The following is a 21769-nucleotide window of genomic DNA, read 5'->3' on the forward strand; positions in this document are numbered from 1 at the left end:
TTGAAACTTCTGAGGATGAAAGCTTAAAATGAGTTATTAAAAATCACTAAGGGGAACAATATGTGGAATCCAGCCAATGCAACTAGTTAAGAATATATAGCTTCTTACTGCTAATTACCAAATGGTCCCATTTTTCAATCCAAAATAATGGCTGTGGTTTGAAAGACCTTTATTTGTAATTATAACTCTTACTGTCTAATAAAACACTGACTTTGTAACCCCCCTGTTGCAAAGGTATGTCCAAGCTTCAAAAACAGGATGGGAAAGATTAAAGGCTCGTTCCAGCTCTGTGTAACCTGTGTAGCAGAAGACCAGCTCACATTTCACATGCAATAACCTGCGCATTTTCTAAAAAAAAAGAAAAAGAAAGAAAAAAAGGAAAAAACCTCCAAGAACAACACAGGGAAATGCCTGAGGCAGAAGTTGAAACTGATTGGGCAAAACAGAAGGACAAGAGCCCTTGAAATTAAACAAAAGCAAATTCATTCTGTTGACAGATGTTGATTACATCAAAGCCATGAAAGAACATTTTTTTTGTTTCTTTTTTTTTTTCTTCCTTTTTTGCAACTAATACATTTTGGATATAACGTATCTTAATCAACATAATCCAACATATGATAATTCCCAAATTTGGTAAAATTATATTATAAGAAGGTCTTAATGACAGGCTTCTCCAAACAAGAGTGTATTCACATGGTCATGTCTGCATACCCGTGCTGGTCACGCCATCATCAGCCCCTTACTTCCAGGGGTTAACTGCTCTGGCAGCCAAATAAAATACAGAGAGCGCTGTGTAATTATGGAGACAGTCAAAGGGCAGACTCTATTTTGAAATCTATTTGCACAGACAAGGTCTTCCAATTTCGCTTACAGGAAACAAGCTGGTAAAGGGGGTCTCCTCTCCAGATGCTTTCCACACGTTTTTCCCACATCAGGAAATCGTGGACATGGACACCATGCAGGACTGTTTCCTGGATTGCAGAACTGTGTCATTACAAGGAGAAGAGCAAGTCCGTGCTTGTGAGAAATATTTCCTCCTAATTGGATGTATTAGGGGAAAGCAAAACCCATAAGGACTACTGAAAATGTGACTAGAAGCAATTTGTAAACAGGACGCAGCCACATCTGTCACGATGGTACTGGAAAAGAGAAAGCAGAAATGAAAGGGTAAAAACACTCTGTTTTTAATAGCATGATTGGGGAAATGAAATATTCATCAGGATAGATGTGACTTCAGTTACAACAGCAACACATGGGTGAGAACTTCAACAACAGCATGCTTATGACCCTACCCTGACAAACCGAAACACAGGCCAGTACCTTGCAAACATTATATTCTAATAGGGATTGTTTTATTTATTTTTTCTGGAAATTAACAACAGAATTTGTTTAGTTAATAGAGGCATTAACAGAACTGTTCTTGTTACTCTCCTAAGAGGCAATGAAGCATAGCAACGGCTGAACGGCGACTGACTTCAAGGGAGAAGAGTCAGCCCCTCTGCCAGCATCAGTGACTCCTCCATGTCACTGAAAAAAGTCTGTTTCAGCCCTCAGTTATGCTCCTTGCTAACTACAATTCTGCCCTTACTTCATGCAGAGTGGAACTGGGCAATTTGTTGGCTATATGCCAATATAAATGAGTTTGTAAATTTATACACTATATGGAAACAGATTCTTGTTTTGCTTTACTTACTATGATTTAGTCTAGACTAACAGACTCAAATGATGAATCAGTGCCTTCTGGAATAGTGCTGTGCTTCTAATTCATTATTCAGTCAAACTTAGGGCCAACAAAATAGCTGTTCCACAAGTTGGTAAACTGGGAAACCACAGAAAATCAGAACTCCTTCTATTTACAGGAAGGATGACAGCCTAAGGGTACTTCATCCCAATAATAACAACATTCAAGTACTGGTGCCCAGGTCATGACAAGCCATGACCCTCCCCATAGCTCCTTCAGGAAGCTGGCTTGATGCCACCTTTTATCAGCAGCAACTGACAGTGCAACTTTAACAAACAAGAAGAAAAAATTAATATTATATCCTTAAAATCTCCTTTGACCAGTTGAGAGTTACAGAACTGCTCAACTGTATATATACACACATGGAGTCACACCAAGGCAGTATAAGAAGTAAATTAACTGACTGAGTAAAATTTTGGTATCATTAAACAGTACTTCCCCCTTTTATTATAAAACTTTAAAAATACAGAGTACAATCTAACTATAGCTGAGTGATATTCATGACTATACCAAAGGAAATGAATTGTCTATTGCAGAACATGGGATCAAACTGTACAGACACTGGGAACAGAGCATCGCAGTCCTCCAACACAGCCTTCCATCCCACTGTTATTTCTACTACATTTTCTCTATCTGACAGAAAAACGCAAGAAGAAAATAAAAAGACAGTGTTGTCTAAAGCAATATCACTGCAAAATGAGATAAGTCCAGTACAAAAGCTGCACAAAGCAATATTAAGGGTTTCAATCACAGTTACTGTCAAGGGAATTTAGGCTCCAGATAACAGCATCTGGCAAGTTTCAACTTCTCTGACTAGCAGGAGAAACATTCCTCTTATGTTACTGCATTCCTTTATTGAGTAAATTAATTTATCATAAAATGAATAAATTAGAATGAGAAACATATCTGTTCAGGCTTCCATATTTAAATACATTTTCCAAGCACTTCCTATTTATCTTTAGATTTTTTAAAAGATCAGAGAAATTACTTTTGCTTGACAGACTGGTTATTGTATTAATGATTTTATTTTGTAGGGAAGAAACAACTATTGGAACAAGTTAGTTTAAAAAATAACACTTGTTTCAGATAAAAAAAAAAAAGCGCCATTCAAATAGTCCTTATATGCAGCACAATACCAAATCTTGTTGTTTATATGCACCCACCCATAGCTCTAACATTCACTGAATTCTAGTGGGTTGAAATCTTTTCAGGTGCTCTGTGAAACAACTGTTTTTCAACTGGTATGTATATGTCCTATATGCATGCCTGACACAATATTAAATGTTAAAAAGAAATTCTACTTTAACCTCTAAAATTTCCACCTGAAATGGAAAAATATGTCTGTATCACCACAAAATCCATTTCCCACCCTTTCAGTAGGCAAGCAACATTGCTGAAATAAGAGTAATCTTTGCGTAGGAAATTTAGGAATGCTCCTGAACATTGTATCGGGATGTTCTGTGCAGCTTGACACATGGGAAGAGAACAGGCAGTCAGTCTTTTTCCCGCAGTAAGTATTTTCCATACACTTACAGCCAAATCTCTAAGAATACAAGATGATTTCTGAATCAGTCTTATCTCAAAATTAAGGAAAAAAGTGCACATGGCCAACAACTTTGGGATGAATACCTTCATAAAATAAGATTACATAGCTACTCATTCAGTAAAATTGACAGCTAGTAGTATTTCTTGCCTTTTGCCGAAAGTTGTTAATTACTTGTATTGTCCTGTTTTCACATGAAAATACAAGTTATGTTAGGGCAGTAAGTCTTTACTGAGAAAACATGGATGCGTCCTTTGCTAGAGTGATGAGTCTAAGGTTGGGGAATTACATCCTGTAATCCAGATTTCAAAATATATGAGCAGAGAGGTCTAAAAGTTCACAGCTTTTTCTGCTAAACTGCTGTGGTGGTGGTAGAAATAAGCTCTTATTTTTATTTCAAGAAAATGCTTTGCACAATAAGGTGTCCTAATCAAGAGCTTGTTGCAGATAACTTGTAGCATCCTGATTAAAACATTTATTTTTAAACCTGTCAGTCATTACCCTGTGCTATTAATGCATAAGTTGGAAGCTTCTTCATAAATAAGTGACATTTGGGTCACTGAGTGAATTATAATGATAGAATTATGGATCAAATTTGGAAGAGTACAGTATAATGTTTGGGAGATGTTTTAAATGTTTTTTAAACACCTTTCACTTATCTCCTTGCTTAACATCATAACAACAAAGACCTCTTTTTAGCATAAAAATCCCTGTTTCTCAAACAGTGATACAGGAAGAAGTTGTTTACATTTTCAGAAGTACCAACATACATCACTTATGACAAAAAAACCAAGCACTCCATAAGAAATGCTCAATCACTGTCAATCATACACACTAAAATATACATAAACCAAAGCATGTGGTATGAACTGTATTAGATTCAAACTGAACACAGAATTACAACTATAACAAACAAAACCCAAATAATTACTAGTGACTCACAGGCCTATTTACACATCTCACCAAACTATTGGAAAGGTAGGTAACCATAGAAACCTGTCAGCCTAAATTCAGCACTTCAAAATTTGTATTTAGTTTAAAATGCTGACAATTCTGTTTCTATTTGACAAAATTTATATTTTTAAAGGCTTCAGTTTTTACGTTGGTAGTTAAATAAATGCTTAAATTTATTTCATCTGTTGGTTACTAATAATTTGCCTTTTATATTTGAGTTTATCCAAGTGAAAATTGCAGTTTACTCTCAGTAATATAAAATGTTAATATATTTTAATATTGCAAATTAATTTCTAACATTTCTTTAATGACTGAAATTAAATAACAATCTAAAACAAACACTTCTGCACTTACTATCAAATGCTTTGCATATGGGCTTTTTTAAGCTGCACACTAGCAGAAAAAAGAAATTACTGAAATTAACTGTTAAAGCTGAAATGCTAATAGCCTTTTCAACTTATAGCTCTTTTTCACTGACAATTGCAATTTGCATGGCTTAAAATTTAATACTATCATTAGTACTAATGTCCTATATTTTACCTCATAATCTAAATGAGTAAAATATTATTTTTGTAGTTCACTGGCTCTTATACTTAGGCTGTAATGTTCAGTGTGTATTTCATTATGTAGATGAGCAATGGAAGTTGTCTAACATGATTTAAATGGGTCAACAGTATTTTCCTATTCACATTAATCATCCAGACAGCCACACACACAAAAAAACAGCCTTGAAAACTAACCTAGGAAATCCCTTTTTATCACTGACTCTTCCCACCACTCCAACAACAGCAAACACATGCTCCAGGAGACGGGAGCCTCGGGAACTGGGAAGCCAAGGCTGGGCACTGCTCCCCTGCCAGAGCACAGCTCCCGCCGCTGCCGGCCCCGCTCCCCGGGCTGCCCGCGGCCCCGTGCCAAGAATGATTCTCGTCCTGCGACGTTCAATGGGAGCTCTGTGTTGACAAACTGAGCAAATCTGAATCGGCAAAATTCATTCTTGGCACGGGGACACACAACTGTGCCGAAAGCAAAGGCGCGCTGCCCGCTCCGCAGCACTGGCAGCCGGCTTCTTCTGGCGTAAACACACTTGTCAGAGCTCCCACGGAAGTCAAAGGACACAGGATGAGGCCGTTTATTGCCAATTGTTTATAAACCACATCAAAATTAAGGGCTCTATTCTCAAGCCATGTAACTACCATCTATGGTCCACTTCATATATGGCATATGGCAAATAAAATCGCAATTTATAAACAACATAGCCCTTCTGTAGAAAGGGAAGCTGTTCTAATAAATGATAAAGGGGAAGAACGTAAGTGTAAAACAGGCAGAAAGTAATAGAATTATTGTGTAACAAGCATTCAGACTAATTTATTAAAAAAATGTGTTATTAAGTTAAAACAAAAAAAGCCCCAAACAAAACAAAACAAACAAAAACCAACCAAACAAAACCCCAAAACAAACAAAAAACAAAACCTCATTTCTGAACTATCTTCACCAGGTTATTCACTCACTTTGTACAGTTTATTGGACTATTCTACTGTCTGATTTTCTAAGCTAGACAGAGTAAGCAAGGAGTTTTTGCAAGAATTTAGGTCTCAAACTCCTTTTTCTAGACTGAAAAGGGTTTACAGTCTTTTCTGCACAGATAGTAAATCCATAAGAAGAAATAAATGTTTTACTTTCCACAAGATGAAGATAATATAACTTGCCAGCAAACTATGACAGGCAATTCTCCTGAGCATATTTAGCTACCTTGTCTGCAAAACTGGGCAGTAATCTATGAAATTCTCTATAGGGACATCCATTTAATCAATTACTAATCTGTAAACTCAACTCAGAACTTCTATTACATGCTAAGAATCCTGCTGCATATTTTTTTGAGAAATGTGAAGACTTCACATGGAGAATGTGAAGTCTATCTCAATCTATATGCATTTCAATATACTATTGAAAAGTGATGTGACTGTGAATTTGAGTCTTACAGTCCTGGCCACAACTTCATAAATGTCAAGGCTCCTGATCTGTATTCAGTAGGCAAAAGGCTACAATAAAGTTGTAGCTGTTCCCCTGGCAATGGCATAGTCATTGGAAGCCTCATGCCCATGCCTGGGCCATGCTCACTCATCCTGCAGTGGTTGGTAGTCCATTGTCACCGCTTGTCACACCAGAGGAGACATGAGAGAACTGCTGCCTTTCCCCAGACACCCCAGCAGATTATTTTCAGCTGGTTGAATTTTCACCAGCCAACACCCCACCAACCTGTTTCCAACACCCATCTGGTTTCCACAGCTGGGGATACTGTTGCAGCAATCTCTACCAAAGTCTTTCCATCAGCTGCCTCACTCTATACCTGATTCTGTGAAGCAGCTTTTACAGAAGAGTTATTTGGACAAAACAGCCTCCAAATGAACAAAAACAAGATTGTCTTTACAAGGAGATTTTAGAAACAGACACTTCTGCAGTCTTTGGTTTGCTCTGCAATTACCTTCTTGCCAGAAAACATGTATTAGTTAAGGAGAGTACTCTACAACTCAAAACTCTTAGACGACATAATGGTACTAGTCAGAAAGCTGCTGAGACAGTTATATCAGCAAAATAATTCTTGCTGGTACAACTTGATTTTTTGGAGCAAGCTTTGATTTAAGCTTCCACAGAAGAGAACTATTCTCAGGAGATGAGCTTCTGCTGATCTAGCAGGGTGTGTTAGAACATGAATAAATCTTTATAAACCTAGACAAGAACCACTACTGTGTTTACTTCTTTAAAGAACATCCATTTCTGCCATGACTCATAGAATTATGTTAATAATAATCAGTGCAGAACAACCAGAAATGGCTTGGAGAGGTCAGACCTGCCTAGCCACCTCACAGGTGTTGTTCAAAAAGGACATGGCAATGACATTAAGCCTTATCATCACCTACAATTTCATCCACAAGGCACGAGTGTGACTTGATGCTCAGATCTGCACAAATGGCAACAGGCAACACTTCCTCTCAGTGTCAACTCAGCATGTCTTTGTGAGATGTTTATCCACTTTGTCCAGCTGGAATTTACATGAGAAACAAACATGCCACTTTCTTTCAATGTTATGCCACATCTGTTGACTTTCTTTTTTAAAAAATACATAAGGCAGGATGTAATTTAAATTTAGGTACAAGAAAGCATGAAGCAGATAATCTGAGAAGTGTACAAATTTCTACACAGAACATCTGATATGCTGTAAGTATTAATGTATAAATTTAGACCGTGTTCTTACTGCAATAGCTCTTCATGGTTCAAAATAAGCTTGATCTAAAATGAAACATAGCTTTAAACAGGTTTTAACAATGAATACCTGAACATAAACATCTTTAAAATGTGGAAGCTGGAGACTTTATAGAGCTGGTTAGAGTGGCTGGTTATTTATAATCTAAACTCAAAAGAGAACAGTGTGACTTTCAAAAACACCCATGGAAGTTTTCTTAGGCTGCACGCTAGAGAGTATGTCTGCCAAAAGACCTCCAAGGAGCTCTGAAGCGCCTTTTATTCTCCCTTCTAAGGCTTCCATGCAGCAGAGCAGCTTGTTGAACACTTGGTTTTTAACATTCTCCTTTTTCTTCAGAAATTATGAAGAGAAAGACATGACTGATTTGGAAAAGACATAATCTCTAAAAGAACAATGAACAAACTTTCCATACCTTGTTTCAAGTCATACAAAGAGGGTAAAAAATGACCAACTGAGAAGAAACCCTTATTATACAACCACACAATTTTAATGTTTTGTAACAGTTCCTTTTAAAAAAATCTTCTAGATTCTGTTTTCACCCTAGATAACACCAAAGGCCAGTGGTGTGACCTGAACGGGTGAACACAAAATATGACTTTTCTTAAATGGAAACTAGAACATGACTTCATACAGTGCCTTCATACTTAGTGTGTTATAAATTGCTTTAAATACTGGCAGGCAAACAGCCATTATGCACTCAAGAGCTCATATGTAATAATACTTAGCATTTTGATAGAGCTTTTCATCTTCAAAGTGCTTTACAAACAACTCATTAATCTCAACCAATGCACCTGCAAGGTAGATAATATCTGCATTGTAGGTGGAGAAAGACACAGAAAGGTCAATGAATCATCCAAAGCCATGCACACTACCGGCCCCAAATATCCCTAGCTCCTGGCTCCTAGTGCCATGAAGGACCTGAACCCCACTGTGTGTTGAGGTCATATCTTCTCTTGAGCCACAGAGCTGCAGGAGAACTTATTTTACTGTGAGGCCGTGGCAGAGTGCCAGCCTAGCTGGACACCCTCCCTTTTCCAAAGCTGGTAAGTTCCCAAGGACTGCTAGCTCCCACCAGGATCACCAACCCCAGGAAGAGGGAAGTCCATGAGATGCCAAAGTGAGACTCACAACACAGATTCTCAAACTGATTCACCATCAAGCAGTGAGCTGAAAAAGCCTCTGCACTGGCAGAAGTCTTTGCCTCTCTCCCTGTTTATTTCTAGCTGCTGCATAGACTCCAGAGCAGCAGATTCCTACAAGTCAGACAACAGAACTCTGAAGTCTCTGGCCTTTGAGTACTGCCACAATTCAAGAAAACAGCTTCACTCCTCTGGTGTTCTCTAACTATTAAAAACTTGTAATGAAATTTTGCCTTCAAGAATGCCAGTTCTCTTCCCTGTTGGTGACTGGAAAAAAAAATCTTAACGTGATTACACTGCAAGATTTTATTTTTAACTTTCTGAGTTTTAAAATTATCAGAGATGATTTTTCGTAAACCTCAGAAATACTAGGAATGTCAAACCTGGAGCAGATGAGAAATGTGGAAGGTGTGAACAATACAATACACGTATTGTGCTACAGCAGACTTTGGATTCCCTTACACAGAGAAAATGAATAATGAACTTCTAGCAATAACATATTTATTGCAGATGCTTATTAGTCACTAGATTTAAATATATAAATCTGACAATCCTTATCTGTTCATTCTTCACATTTGTGACCCCAGAGCTTAGCAAGTTCTCCAGCCACTGTAGTTCCTCCCTGGGTAAACCACTCATGTTTAAAAATATAGATTAGTCAGACAAACTGTTACAATAACAGAAAGACAAATCCCACTTTTTCTTAAGATATTGAAGAAAAAAGTCTCTCTACAAGTAATAGTATAACATGTTAGTTAAGCAAACACAAGCAGCAAAAGATAAATGAATGGCAAAAATGCATGTAGCTAAAAGAGCTCTGCCAGCCTGCCCAGTTGACCTGGGTATAAAAGGCAAAATAAAAAGAAAGAAGCAGCCTTTAATTACTCTTCCCCATCTTAATGTTTTAAACTTATAAAGAAAAAAAATAACAAGCCCACATAATCCAAAACAACATGAAGAAACAACTCCTGATCATTAAACAGAAAGTACAAGTTCTCCACATTTAGAAGACTTTTAAGCTTATTATTTCATTGATTTAAAGTGAGCTTGTGTCCGACTGCCAACACCATGCTTTTAAAAAAAGAATTCAAATCAACAACTCCCGATGAAAATAAGGGCATATAAGAGCAAACTAAAAATATAACATACAGGAAATTAAATTAGATTTAATTACATTGAACATTAACATTCATTCTGCAATCACAAAAAAATTCTAAAAACATTTTCTAAATTAAAAACTCCACCATAATATTCTACATCTAAAATAATATGCAATCCTTATATAATGCAGTTTTTCCAAAAGAACGAAACAGATTAAAGAGCAGCACGCAAGAACAAAATTTAAATCTGCAACTGTATCCACTAACCTCTGGAGGTCTAACAATGATGATGCAGTAAAAAACCACCCAACATCACAACAGTAATGCCACAACATTTTTGCTATTTTGTTTAATAACTCATCACTTTATTTGTATGCAGTAATGAAGAGATATGACAGCAACTCGTGTCTGCCTCTGTGTGCTCTATTCTTTCCTGTTTCTGTTTTCAGGGTAGGTTAAAAAGAATCTTTTCTCCTAACCATCAGCAAACCTGTACCAGATTTCACTTGTGGTAAAGTATGCTACCCATCAGTACAAGGCAATGCTCCACAAAAACAACAAAGAAAAGAAAAAAAGCAAGAGGCAAGGTCTGAACACATTTTTCTTTCAATTCCCTTGGGAATCATGGTTCTATAGGTCTTGAATTCCCAGGCAGAGGGGATCATGTTCATCAGTTACGGCAGCTCCTCTGGGCCTAAGTCCAGGTAGACTACTTGTCTAAACTTGATGAAATATAGGCGCCATCAGGTAACAGCAGTGGTTGGGGAGACTCCAGAAATGTGTAACTGAAAACTAAAAAATTAAATTAAAACAAGGCTGTAGCCAAACAGCCTCTTTCTACAGGATGCAATAACTGTAAGGCAAAGACTTTACAACACACAGACTGCTTTTTATATATGTTCTTTTGCCTCTTCACATAGATAATATGAAAGCTGGATAGGGCAGAGCAGCATATTTTAAAAAACATTGATTTTAAATAGAAATGCTTAGGAAAGAAACCACTGTGACAAATACAAATGGCTTGAATAGACAAAACATTAAAAAGAAGTCATTGCCCTGTAACCCACTCTCCCTCCCACTACATTACTTCAAAATATTTTCAAATTAAATTTTCATGCTAATAAGTATTGCTAGATCAACAGCACTGGGATGTGGTGTCTAGAAGCACTGCAAGCTACCCATCATGGCACATCATCATGTCAAACTGTCAAAAGAGAAGAAGAGGCAGCAAGACTCTCACTAGATGTGCATTTTGAAGTGCTATAGGAATGTGTTTGTTTAGGAGTGGGGAAGGAAGGAGGAACCAAAAAAAGGAAAATAATCAATCCCCAGTTGATAAGATCATTGTAACTGGGTGTCCTAAAGGTAGTTTTAGCACAGAAAAGGCCTTTTCAGACTGCATACACGATCAAGTACTACTTTGAAACCACAATTTGCAGTGGACCAGCAGGACTGTTGCTGAAGAATGCTCAAAAGCTCCTAAGCTTCTGTGTAAATTTCCTCTTGATTCACAACAGTCACAATCAGAACATCATGTCTACTATATCCAAATATCACGGAAAGGAAAACCAGCTTAGATTTCACAACACAGACCTCCACTGCAGCTTTAGCATCAAAACAGGTTGAAAACCAGAAGTAACTTGTTTTCAAGGTGACTTCAGCTAAAATCCACATCTCTTCGGAATAAAAAAAAAAGAAAATACCATAACACCATAGAAATATCTTTTGGTAGCCTCAACCTTACACTCCAACTATAGCTATACAGGGAAAGCCACACAAGAAATGAGGTTAAGTGTGTCAAACTGGCTCAGTAGGGTTTCCCCTGCACAGCTAGAGAACACCCACAACACACAAACCCCAAACTTTACAGATATGTGGTATGTTGTTTTTATGTGCACCATAAATTCAGCTTCTGGTCTAGGTAGGGTAATTCAGTGAAAAAACTTGAGTAAAAGAAATTCTGTATCTAAATCTAGAAAGCACTTTACCTATGTCCACTGCTAAACTGCGTGTTTGCCTGGCAACTTAGGAGCAGCAGGCACCAGGGCAGGCTCAGGCTCTGTTTCATCCTGCTGATGCTGTGCTGCCACAAAACCCTCCAGAAATTACTCCCTCAGAGCTAGAGTTTCTCCATCCATCAGCTATCCATATAGTTCAGCATCCATCAGGGCTCATGATTTCAGCCCCTTTTGTCTGCCTTAGCTATCAGCACTGTGAGCTCTCAGAGGCAAAATAAAATGTTTTATTATATGTTCATAGGACATTTGATCCTGCGATTTTAGGGAGTGAAGCTATCTGCTCTAAAATAAAAGGTAATTCACTACTTGAGGTCCAGAATTTCTTTAGGAATTATTCAATCCTTCATTCTTTCTCCTCAAATGCTATATATTACTCTAAACAAGCTTAGAGGCCACCAGAGACCTGTCATATACTCTGCCACTACTCTTGATATTTTAAGTAACAGAACATGCAAGGACCAAGTAGCCAGACACTTCAGAGTTTGATCCTGCACACAGTCTTGGCAGGGTCATCTTCCAGTATAGATTTTAGGAGTCTGTATTTTTGCTCCCTTTAATTTAATCTCTAAAGATTATGAAGTGGTATTCTTTATTTCACTGATTTGCTGTGTGAGTATAGAGGAGGTTAAATCAGTTATTTGGTTATTTGCAGAACAACACTAGAATTTTTGTGTGTTGGTTAACACTGCATTTGTGAGCCTGAAGAGTAGAAGACTGAAGCAACACCTAAAGGAGAGACAAAGATTGCCTTCTTTGCTGCCCAGAGGCAGCACTGAACTGAGCATCTTGAATTAAAATCACAGACATGACTTTCCATTTCAGGCTTTCCACCCTATTATGTGGTATTATGTTGAGCCTTTGCTTCTACATCTGCAGCCAGGTGAGGAAATGCAGACAACAAAAGGCTCTGGCAGGCAGTGCAGAAGTTGTGCACACCAACAGTCCTCGCTCACAGATATCCCCATGTCCAACTGTGAACACAGAGACAGCACTGTAAAATCCACTTTAGAAGCACAGCAGCCAGACAACTCCCTACGATGGGGCATCCCACTTTCTTGCTAGAGTCATTCCCAGAGTTTCATGGCATTTTGACCCTGAAGAGGTCAGTACCTTCATATAGGTACTGACCTCTTCAGGGTCAGTAGCCTATGCACAAAGCTGGACAATGGCCCTTCAGTGAATCACCACACCAGGGCAGTGAGCTTCTGCAGATGGTAGAAAAGTCTCAGAGCTCTGCCATAGGAATGGGAAGAGGAAGTAGCTCTTTTCTGCTCAGAGAAAGCTCCAGGTGCGCTTTAAGGAGAATTCTGCAAAATTAAAAGTCATACATACAAAATACATTTCCAAACAAGGTCAATTTTGCCTCAGGATTATGGCTTGGCTTACTTTCCTTAACTTCTGGCATATGAAAATGTACCTGTGTAATACATTTATCACAGACTAAATAAACACTGGCAGATACAGGACACTACCTGGGACCTGGGCACCCAAGATAAAAGGCATGCAGAGCAGAGAAGGCAATCACAAAAAGCTGAAACTAAGTACTCCTCAGGAACTCGTCATTAACTTTGTCTCGATGTGGGTTTTAGCTGTAGCCACAATGGTGACGCTCTGGTGCCAGGGCAATGGGCACCTCCCTACAAAGGAGAAAAAACGTCTTAGTCTGAAATGAATGGCTACAGGAGTAGGTGTGGGTCACTAAAGCTGTTGATGTGGCAGAAAATGTTGCTTTTCAGCAGCTGTCCAGGACATCTGCTGATGACTTTCCTTCATTTAAAGGCAACCTTAGCTAATGCTGAGAAACCTAAGCTCATAGAGAAACCACACCCTACACACATCCACCCCCAGCCAGAAGTAATTGATCTCATCAGAAAAAAAGACACAGTGTGCTGCCAACAATACACTACCTCTCAACTGAGAGAATGATTTAACACTTTATTGAAAGGGGAATATTTTTCTCTCATACCTCAAACCATGAAAGTGCATGTCTTCCCCAGAGTTGCTGCACAGTTGAAATGGGAATAACTCCTCGCCTGCCTGATTATTTTCGAGACAGGGATGAAAATACCTTAGGATCATTGTAAAAATGTTGAAAGTGTACTACGATCAAATGGTTTGAACTTCCACCATGCATCACTTGCAGCTCATAATGCTAATGTTTAATTCTGGAGACACGAGTCTGTCTACAAATTAATGGAAAATGTGAATTAATATTTTCTTCCAGCTAATTGACCAACTCATATATTGCACAGTGCGGCCAAGCACATTAGATCTTGAAAACTCCTGTGCACAAGTTTTAAACCACTTTTTCTCATTTGCCAAAAAAAAAAAAAATCAGAATTACAAGACGTATTTAATTGTAAGTCTGGAATATCAGGAAACTGTCAAGTCTCCCCAAAACTGTTATCTGTATATTCTATGGTTAATTAAAAAAAAATTAGGTTAAAAGTACTGGAAATTACTATAGGTGAGTATTAATTGTTTGAGTTGTACATTTCTGAATTTCTTTTTAACAGTGAGAAAAATACAAAGTGATACTTCTACCATTTGAATATTAATAGTGCTAAGAAGATTTCTATGATTCATTCTTAACATGATAATGGTATCTAATATGCTGAAATTTGTGGTTAAATATGCTTATCAAAGAGCAAGCTATAACAATTTTTTTAAAAGAAATATTTTCAAAATGCACCATCAGAAAGATGGAAACAGACTGATTCAGTAGCATATGGCAGCAAAATACCTGAAATGAATACTTTGATTTCAGGGAAAAAAAAAAGGAAAATAATCTAATTTTGAGTCCTTTTACTTCCTCTTAGAAATACTGAAAAGTTTGAATATTATAAAACCATGAGCATTACCAAGGTCTGCAGATTAAAAAATGTGAGAAATTAACTGTATCAGAAGCACTGTTCAGTAAAAGATCCAGTAAAGCAGCTACTTTATTTATTTAATCACGTCCCAGATGGAGACCCCATAGCACACTTCTGTACAGTAACATGCAGAGTCCAACATAAAATGGCAATTTAAAAGTTCACTACCAGTTTTACCATCCTAAATGTCAAATCCTTGTCTGATCAGAAAGAAAAACTATGTAAAATTACTTGTCTGCACTCCATCTAGAGCATATAAACCAGATCACTTCACATTGCCTCAGTCACTTGCTACACCTTCTTTATTAGTCCAGCTAATGTTTGTAACTTGTGTAGTGCTTCAGGATAGTTTGATGATTTTCATATAAATACCCTTATGGAGAAGAGTTTATTATTCCTTTAATACATACACACAGTTTTGGCTAACCTAACAATGAAATATAGAAAATACTCAACCATGCATTCCTGACAAGACTTGTGAACCAAACTTTTGACCTATACAGCCTAAAAAAAGGGGAAAAAAAAAAAAAAAAAGCAAACCCCAACTCATTTCTAATGAGACTCGGCACTTCTGGGCAAACTTGAAACTGTGAGGCTTTGAAGGTGTACTGCAACAGAATCAACTCCAGCTACGCCCCTCTGTTTCTATAAAAACAAAAAAGCTTTAAAACCACATTTATGCATTTCCTCCTCATTTTACTAACAGAGGGGAAAGAGTAATATTCTCAGAAAAAATTTGAAAACAAACATCTCTGAAAGGCTCAGAAGTCACAGAAGAAGCAGCATCTCACAACGTCTCATATTCTGCAGTGCTGGAGACAGCTGTAGCTTCTAGTCAGGTGCAGTTTCCAGGTTCCCCACTGAGGAGCCTGTGGACAAATTCCCAGTTCCACAAGGGGCTGTACAAGGCAGCTCAGCCCCTTACCAAGCAAACAGCCAGCCTGGGAACACAAACTACATATGCAAGGGATGTATCACACCCTGTCATCTATGCTGAATTGACTTAACAAACCTGGCCCACAGTAAGTCACACAGCTCAGCACAGAATTCTTATTCATTGCTAGGGAAGCAAGATCAGGAATCAGTTCTATCAGTAGGGAACACAAAAGTAACTCATTTTACATGGGATGTCTTCTCATCAATTATTTCCCTGTGGCTCTAAACCCTGAAATTTCATTGTAAGAAATTAGGGGCTTCTACTCTACAATAATTCACCTGTATAAAATAAATAGATCTGTAAGAGATTACTATGCTTTAAATCATCTAAGATACAATTGTAGATATAAATGCAGTTCTTCCATGTCTCCTACTTTATTACAAATAAAGTAGCACAGATTCAATTACAGTAATACCCAAAACTGTGATAATATCTAATCAGACCGTTTACAAGCCAGTGACTCAGCACACAATCCATACTATTTCTAACTACAAACTGTGACAGTAACTCGACGTGTCTGTGCTCTGGCTGTTTCCTAGTTTTCTTTTACTAAATAGTAAATTCAATTCACACTCCTATGCATCACCTGTACTTTTTTTTTCTTTTTGAATACTCTTCAAGAAAAGGTGACAGCTAAAAGGTAGTTTAACCCACTGCTAGTCCACTCTGAAACACAGCATTTGAGCATACAGAATTTCACAAAGGTTTGTGGAAACCACTCACACCCTAAAGAGTTGTGCGCTTTCTCCTTGGGTTGAAAGTGTTTGAATTCTGACATTAGCAAGGCAGAGACTATTCAAATAACTTCCCTATGTGACTACTGAAAAGTACTTTTTAATTTCCTCGTATCTTTCAGTCAATTTTCTTTTTTAATAAAGGGTTTTTTTAGGCTAGCTTAAGTCCTTCTGATATGTGGAGAAAGCATTTAATCAGTATACCACTTCCAAGATCTCTGCTGCTCAAATGTACTTATGCAGAAACAAGTCCTTAATAAAGAAAACTTTCATCAGTTATAAAAATATAGCATCAGTTATATTAAAAAGAACACACATAAGAGGCTATTAAAAAGTAATTTTTGTTCAATTAAGGTATAACAGATACTCTTAGGTGAACAGAAATGTAATTTAAATTACTTTTGTCTTTTAGTATTTGCAAATTAAATTATCCTGAACTGTCCGATTTGGGGAAAATTTGATTTCATTTAATCAGTCTTGTCTTATGACAGTTTCACTTTCTCAAGTCTCTGTAAAAGCATATCCCCTAGGGAAGCTGAACAAGGTTTGATGCCTGAACGGAAGGTAGGAAGGCTTAACAAAAGTAATTCGCTAGGTTTTTTAACTGGATGATGGACATTGGGCTTTTAAGCGCACATGGGGCTGAAGACGGATGTAGGACATGGACACACGACTTTAGCTTGTGAAAGGTTATGCGGTAGAAAAAGCGCTCGTCAGAGAACCTCAGGGCACGGGGGACCACGGGCTCTGAAAAGCCATTACACAGACGGGCATGCCAGTAGGTAAGAAGTTCTGCACTTGAAGGGCTTCGTAGAAGAAACACGTATACTTATGTAAGGTTACTTCAGCAGCAAAAATCACCACAGCAGAAGTAGAGCAAAACGTTCCCACAGCCTTCCCCCACCGCGGGGTCCCCGGGTCGGCGGGAGCTGCCGTGTACCGGCCCCAGGCCGAGCACAGCGCCGGGGGAACAGGCCTTAACAGAAGCGGAGCCTCGACAGCTGCGGCCGCTGCTGCGCGGCCCCGCCGCCACACGCCGCCCCCCGCCCGGACGCCTTCGCGCGCCCCGGCCGGCGGAGCGCTCTCTCGCAGCCCTCGGCAGGCGCGGCGGCGGCGGGACCTTTCGCTCCTCGATTTCCAAGCGAGCCCCGACTGAGCAGCGGCGCGGCGGCGGCCGGGGGAAGGGCAGAGCGGCGGCCGGGGGAAGGGCAGAGCGGCGGCCGGGCCCGCGCCTCACGCCGGCGGCGCGCACTCACCTCCGCTCCGCAGCGCGCGGGCGGCTCTGGGCGCCGCCATGCTGCCCATGTGAGGCGGTCACGTGGCCGCGTGTGGCGGCGGGCCGGCAGCGCCCCCCGCCCGCCCTCGGCCGGCGCGAGCGCGGGCGTGAGGGCGGCGGGCGGGATCGGCCCTGCCGGGGCGCGCCCGAGCGCTGCTGCCCGAGCCCCGCGGGGCTGCCGGCTGCCCTTCTGTACAGCCCCGTCCTGCTCTGCTCACCATCCCTAGCGGGATTGGCGACTGCTCCTGCCGCCAGCGGGAGACACGGGACGGAACTGCCCAAAGCGGGACTCGGTCTCGCATGACTTGCAACCATACTAATCCTTGAGTGCTGGAGCTACCTCATAATTTCTTGCCATTAATAAATAAACAAAACTCGAGCAACTAAGCAAGCAAACACCACCATCCTTCCCTCAGCTCGTACTTTTGTGAATAAAACTCTTTACGAACTAATTAATGCAAAGGAATATCTTGAAGGCAGGTGCCAAGAGGATGGTGCCAGAACTTTCCCAGTGGTGCCAAGGGACAGGATGAGGAGCAATGACCACAACTAAAACACAAGTTTCATCTCAAGATGAGGAAAAGCTTTATGTTGAGGGTGGCAGAGCACTGGAGCAGGCTGCCCGGGGAAGGGCTGCAGTCTTCTTCTCTGGAGACACTCAAAACCCACCTGGATGCATTCCAAAATATAAAAGTAATACAAATAATCCTTTCTTACATCCTCACACACGTATTCATCTTTGTGTCCTTACATACATTCATGTGTACACACACAGTGGTAAACTGTGGGAAAAGTAAGTAAATTGTCAAATGAGAACGGAGGCTGTTTATATCCAGATTTATTTACCTCCTGGAACTTACCATGTACAAGTTTTATGATTTAGTTAAGAATAGACTCAAAGCCCAAGGCGGATGGGAATGCTGAGCATATTTACCTACATGTGCTTTAGAAAAATACCCCAAAAAGTAAGAACTTAAAAGTTACACTTCAAGCATTTCTGATTTTAAGGGATAAATTCCAAGCATTCTCTGATAATAAAAAAAAAGTGCTGTGATCCTCTTAAATTTTGCTAGTAAAAATGCACCTCTTAATCAGCTGCCACAGCATGACAGACAGCCTATCATACAGCTTATATCCAGACTACATACTAGCTTAAAGATCAATACAATACCTTACACTGCCTTAAAAAAAAAAAAAAAATCCACATCTTATAGCCACATTCTGCATGAACTGACATTTTTCATCATCATATTCAGTGAGGGGAGAATGATAAGATTTTCACAGAAATAAACATAGAAATAAATGTAGAGAAAGCATTGCTAAGCTGATCGGTTACACCTTGTGAGCAGCATTACCCACTGCTCATTGGTGAGAGCTATGCACACATTTCATTTGCAGGGCCGAAATGTGCACATCTTCACTTTGCTCCTAATTCTACAGCGTAGTATGGTCTTTCAGGAGCATCATTCTATCCTCTTTTGTATCTTGGCAAGGCTTTAGGGATCCAGATGCACAACCTCTAGTTCTGTAACATCAGTGTGCAGTGTAAAGCAATCACATATTCTGCTGCTTGGCCTAAGCAACTATATATACTCTTGAGTAGGTGTCCCTGTGTGTGCTTAAAGAGACTTCACAGGAAAGTATCCAGGTATGATGAGTAATTAGCCACATTTTCCTCAACTGTCATTAAAGGAGAAAAAGATAGCTCTAAGGTGGCCTAATCTCACCTTTCTTACTTGAGTCAGCAAGTATTTCCTACTCAGTGGAATGAGGCCACTGTTAGAGAAAATGAAGTGAATGCTTGGCTTTTTTTCTGTATCTGTAAGCCCTAAATTCCTTTTTGTAACAGCCTGAAAATTGGTTGATGGCATAAGAAAATGGAGGCAATTCTAGTTATGCTGCTACCACCTTTGTAATTACCTTGTCCTTAAGCGTCAGGCTATTTCACAAATACTTGTAGGTACTGACTAGTGGTTAGATTGGACCAATTATTTTTGCATGCCAGAAAATAATAGGGGATCAATCAAATTACAATCAATTACATTTCAAGCAAACTCTGCAATTTTTGCAGTCTCTGGATGCATCTTAAGCCTAACAACAGTCATTATTCAGTAGTCTCTAATTTATGCTTAGATGTAGGTTTTCTCCTTTTGCTAAGAAATAAAAACAACATTTATAGTTTTTAGGACCTTTATAGCACTAAAATGGGGGTGAATATCTCTGAAAAGAGAGACACAACAGATCCTAACACAGCAAACCTGAAAAAATCATACTCCACTGCATTCAAATTGTCACCAAAAGCAAATAACATCACTTTCTCCTTTATGTGTGTAATTGTCTTTTGGTTAGAATTGACAAATCCCCCTGAAATATTTAAGATGGACAGTGATGTCTCAAGATGGCCTGAGTGTCAGGTTGAGAGGCAGTTTTGGAGACATTACTTTTCAGCCCAGGGTTTATTCAACACGTCTGTGTGAAAGACTCTCCTTGAAGAATGTTTCACATCCCATCTCAATTACATTGGTTCTGTTCTGTGAAAGCCACCAAGCACTAAATGTAGAATCTCAACTTTATTTCCTCCCAAAATTGAATAGGCTGCTATTAAAATAAGCAAACATGTGCTAAAGAAGACATACAGCTAGGTTTTTACATGCAAGTTTCAAAGCAGTCTGTAAGAACCTGTAAGACAACAGAGTTGTATTTTATGACACACAAAATCTTTTACAGAGCAATACAGAAACACACTTCTAGTTTAAGTATAGAAGCTGAGGTTAGGCTTAGATCTTAACTTCTGAAGTTAGGCTTAGACTTTTCTATTTAAGATTGTCTTAAAAGATGATTTAGTTCTACAGCAGCTTTTACTGATGAGACTGGTGCTGTTTGGGTCCTGCTCTAATCACAAATAGGTATTCTTTTTTTCAGCACTGATGTTCATCTGATCTAGGCTGAGAGAGTATGGAGCCCTGAACTTGCCCAGAAATCTCCTACATTAGTGATACAGAATATATATAACCAGGTAAAGCTACACTAAATAAAATTTACATTACACCTTGAGGGAAAGAAAAATAACGTATTTACAGGTCCCCATCATATTAAATTCATTCTAGGCAAAGATTTACTCTTTTCTATGAAACCATGAAGTTTTAAAAAAAGAACACCCCATATAGCTCAGAAAAAAGCCTAACTAGAAAAACGGGAAGCATCTAAAAATAGCAGCTATTGAACATGGAATATCTCCCTTATTGCCCTACCATTTAGAAACAAAAAAGGGATGTCAAGCTTTCCCCATTGATCTAGATTTTCTTTACGTTTTGTCTCTTAAGCTCAAACTGTGCAACAACCACAAATGGAGCACATACCTCCTGTGTGAAGAATGTTTACAGCATTACTTGTTCTTTATTTACTGAAGAAAGAAGCTAGTGCTACTCTCAGAAAAAAACAGTGCACAGGACTGTACCTGCTATATAGATTTTTTGTACAGGCAAAGAGGGAATTCTGAATCCTCTTCCCAAGGCTTTGTCTTCATGGTGTCATTATCTGAGATTCCTCCAGTTTGGGTGGGAGCCTCATATCCGAAATGAGATTTGAAGAGTCAATGTAGGACATTTTTTCCCAACCTTTTCTCTCTGCCTCCGGTGTAGAGAATTAAACATATTTTGAACGTGGAAATATGAAAACTTAGATTAATGATCCTTTGTACCTAGCTTGTACCATTCTAGATCTAAAAGGAAGCTCAGATACAGTGTGTAATCTTGTTTCTTGCAATATGTATTACTGAACGCTTTAGTGCAAGGAACAAAGAACCTGGTAAGCGTGTATTTGAATGAGTAGCTATGAGTAGAAACTGGTAGTTGTATTATTTTTCTTTTTACATTGTAAAAAAGATAAGTGATAGGGAGGCAAGCTCATTCCTACAATTTTCCCACCAGTTATAAGCCAGTATGATGGCAGACAGCATGCCCTGCCTGAGCCAAGCTTGCATCTATTTGTATTGCTTTGTGTAATAGCCTTCCATTTTTACTGGCTGCACTACATTTTTAGCCTCATAATTTCAAATATTGTCATTGGTGTGGTTAACTGCCTTTTGTAAATGGAATATTTTAATAGCAAGAACCTAGGGTTAGGTTGAAATCTTTCTGATCATTGGAGAAAAGAACTAGCAGTGTAAACCAGCTGAAATTACTGAAAA

At 39.0% G+C, this 21769-nt stretch overlaps 1 protein-coding gene across 6 annotated transcripts in view; it reads right to left on the minus strand.

Moving 5' to 3' along the window:
• Window positions 1-17638, minus strand: part of METAP1D (methionyl aminopeptidase type 1D, mitochondrial) — a 44443-nt gene extending 26805 nt beyond the window's left edge. For 5 of the 6 annotated variants that reach the window (XR_008437958.1, XM_053982769.1, XM_053982766.1 and 2 more), the window contains exons 1-2: window positions 17561-17616; window positions 872-1139 (exon numbers count right to left, since the gene is read on the minus strand). Coding sequence is in view for 5 of the 6 variants with exons in the window: in XM_053982769.1 (XP_053838744.1) it covers window positions 872-932 (61 nt within the window). In the remaining variant the exon portion in view is untranslated. Of the gene's footprint in view, window positions 1-871; window positions 1140-17560 lie in introns of all 6 variants that reach the window. The other variant, XM_053982768.1, reaches the window with a different exon arrangement.
• Window positions 17639-21769: the final 4131 nt, after the last annotated feature.

The sequence above is a fragment of the Vidua macroura genome, chromosome 7 (genome assembly GCF_024509145.1).
Source record: "Vidua macroura isolate BioBank_ID:100142 chromosome 7, ASM2450914v1, whole genome shotgun sequence".
NCBI lineage: Eukaryota > Metazoa > Chordata > Aves > Passeriformes > Viduidae > Vidua > Vidua macroura.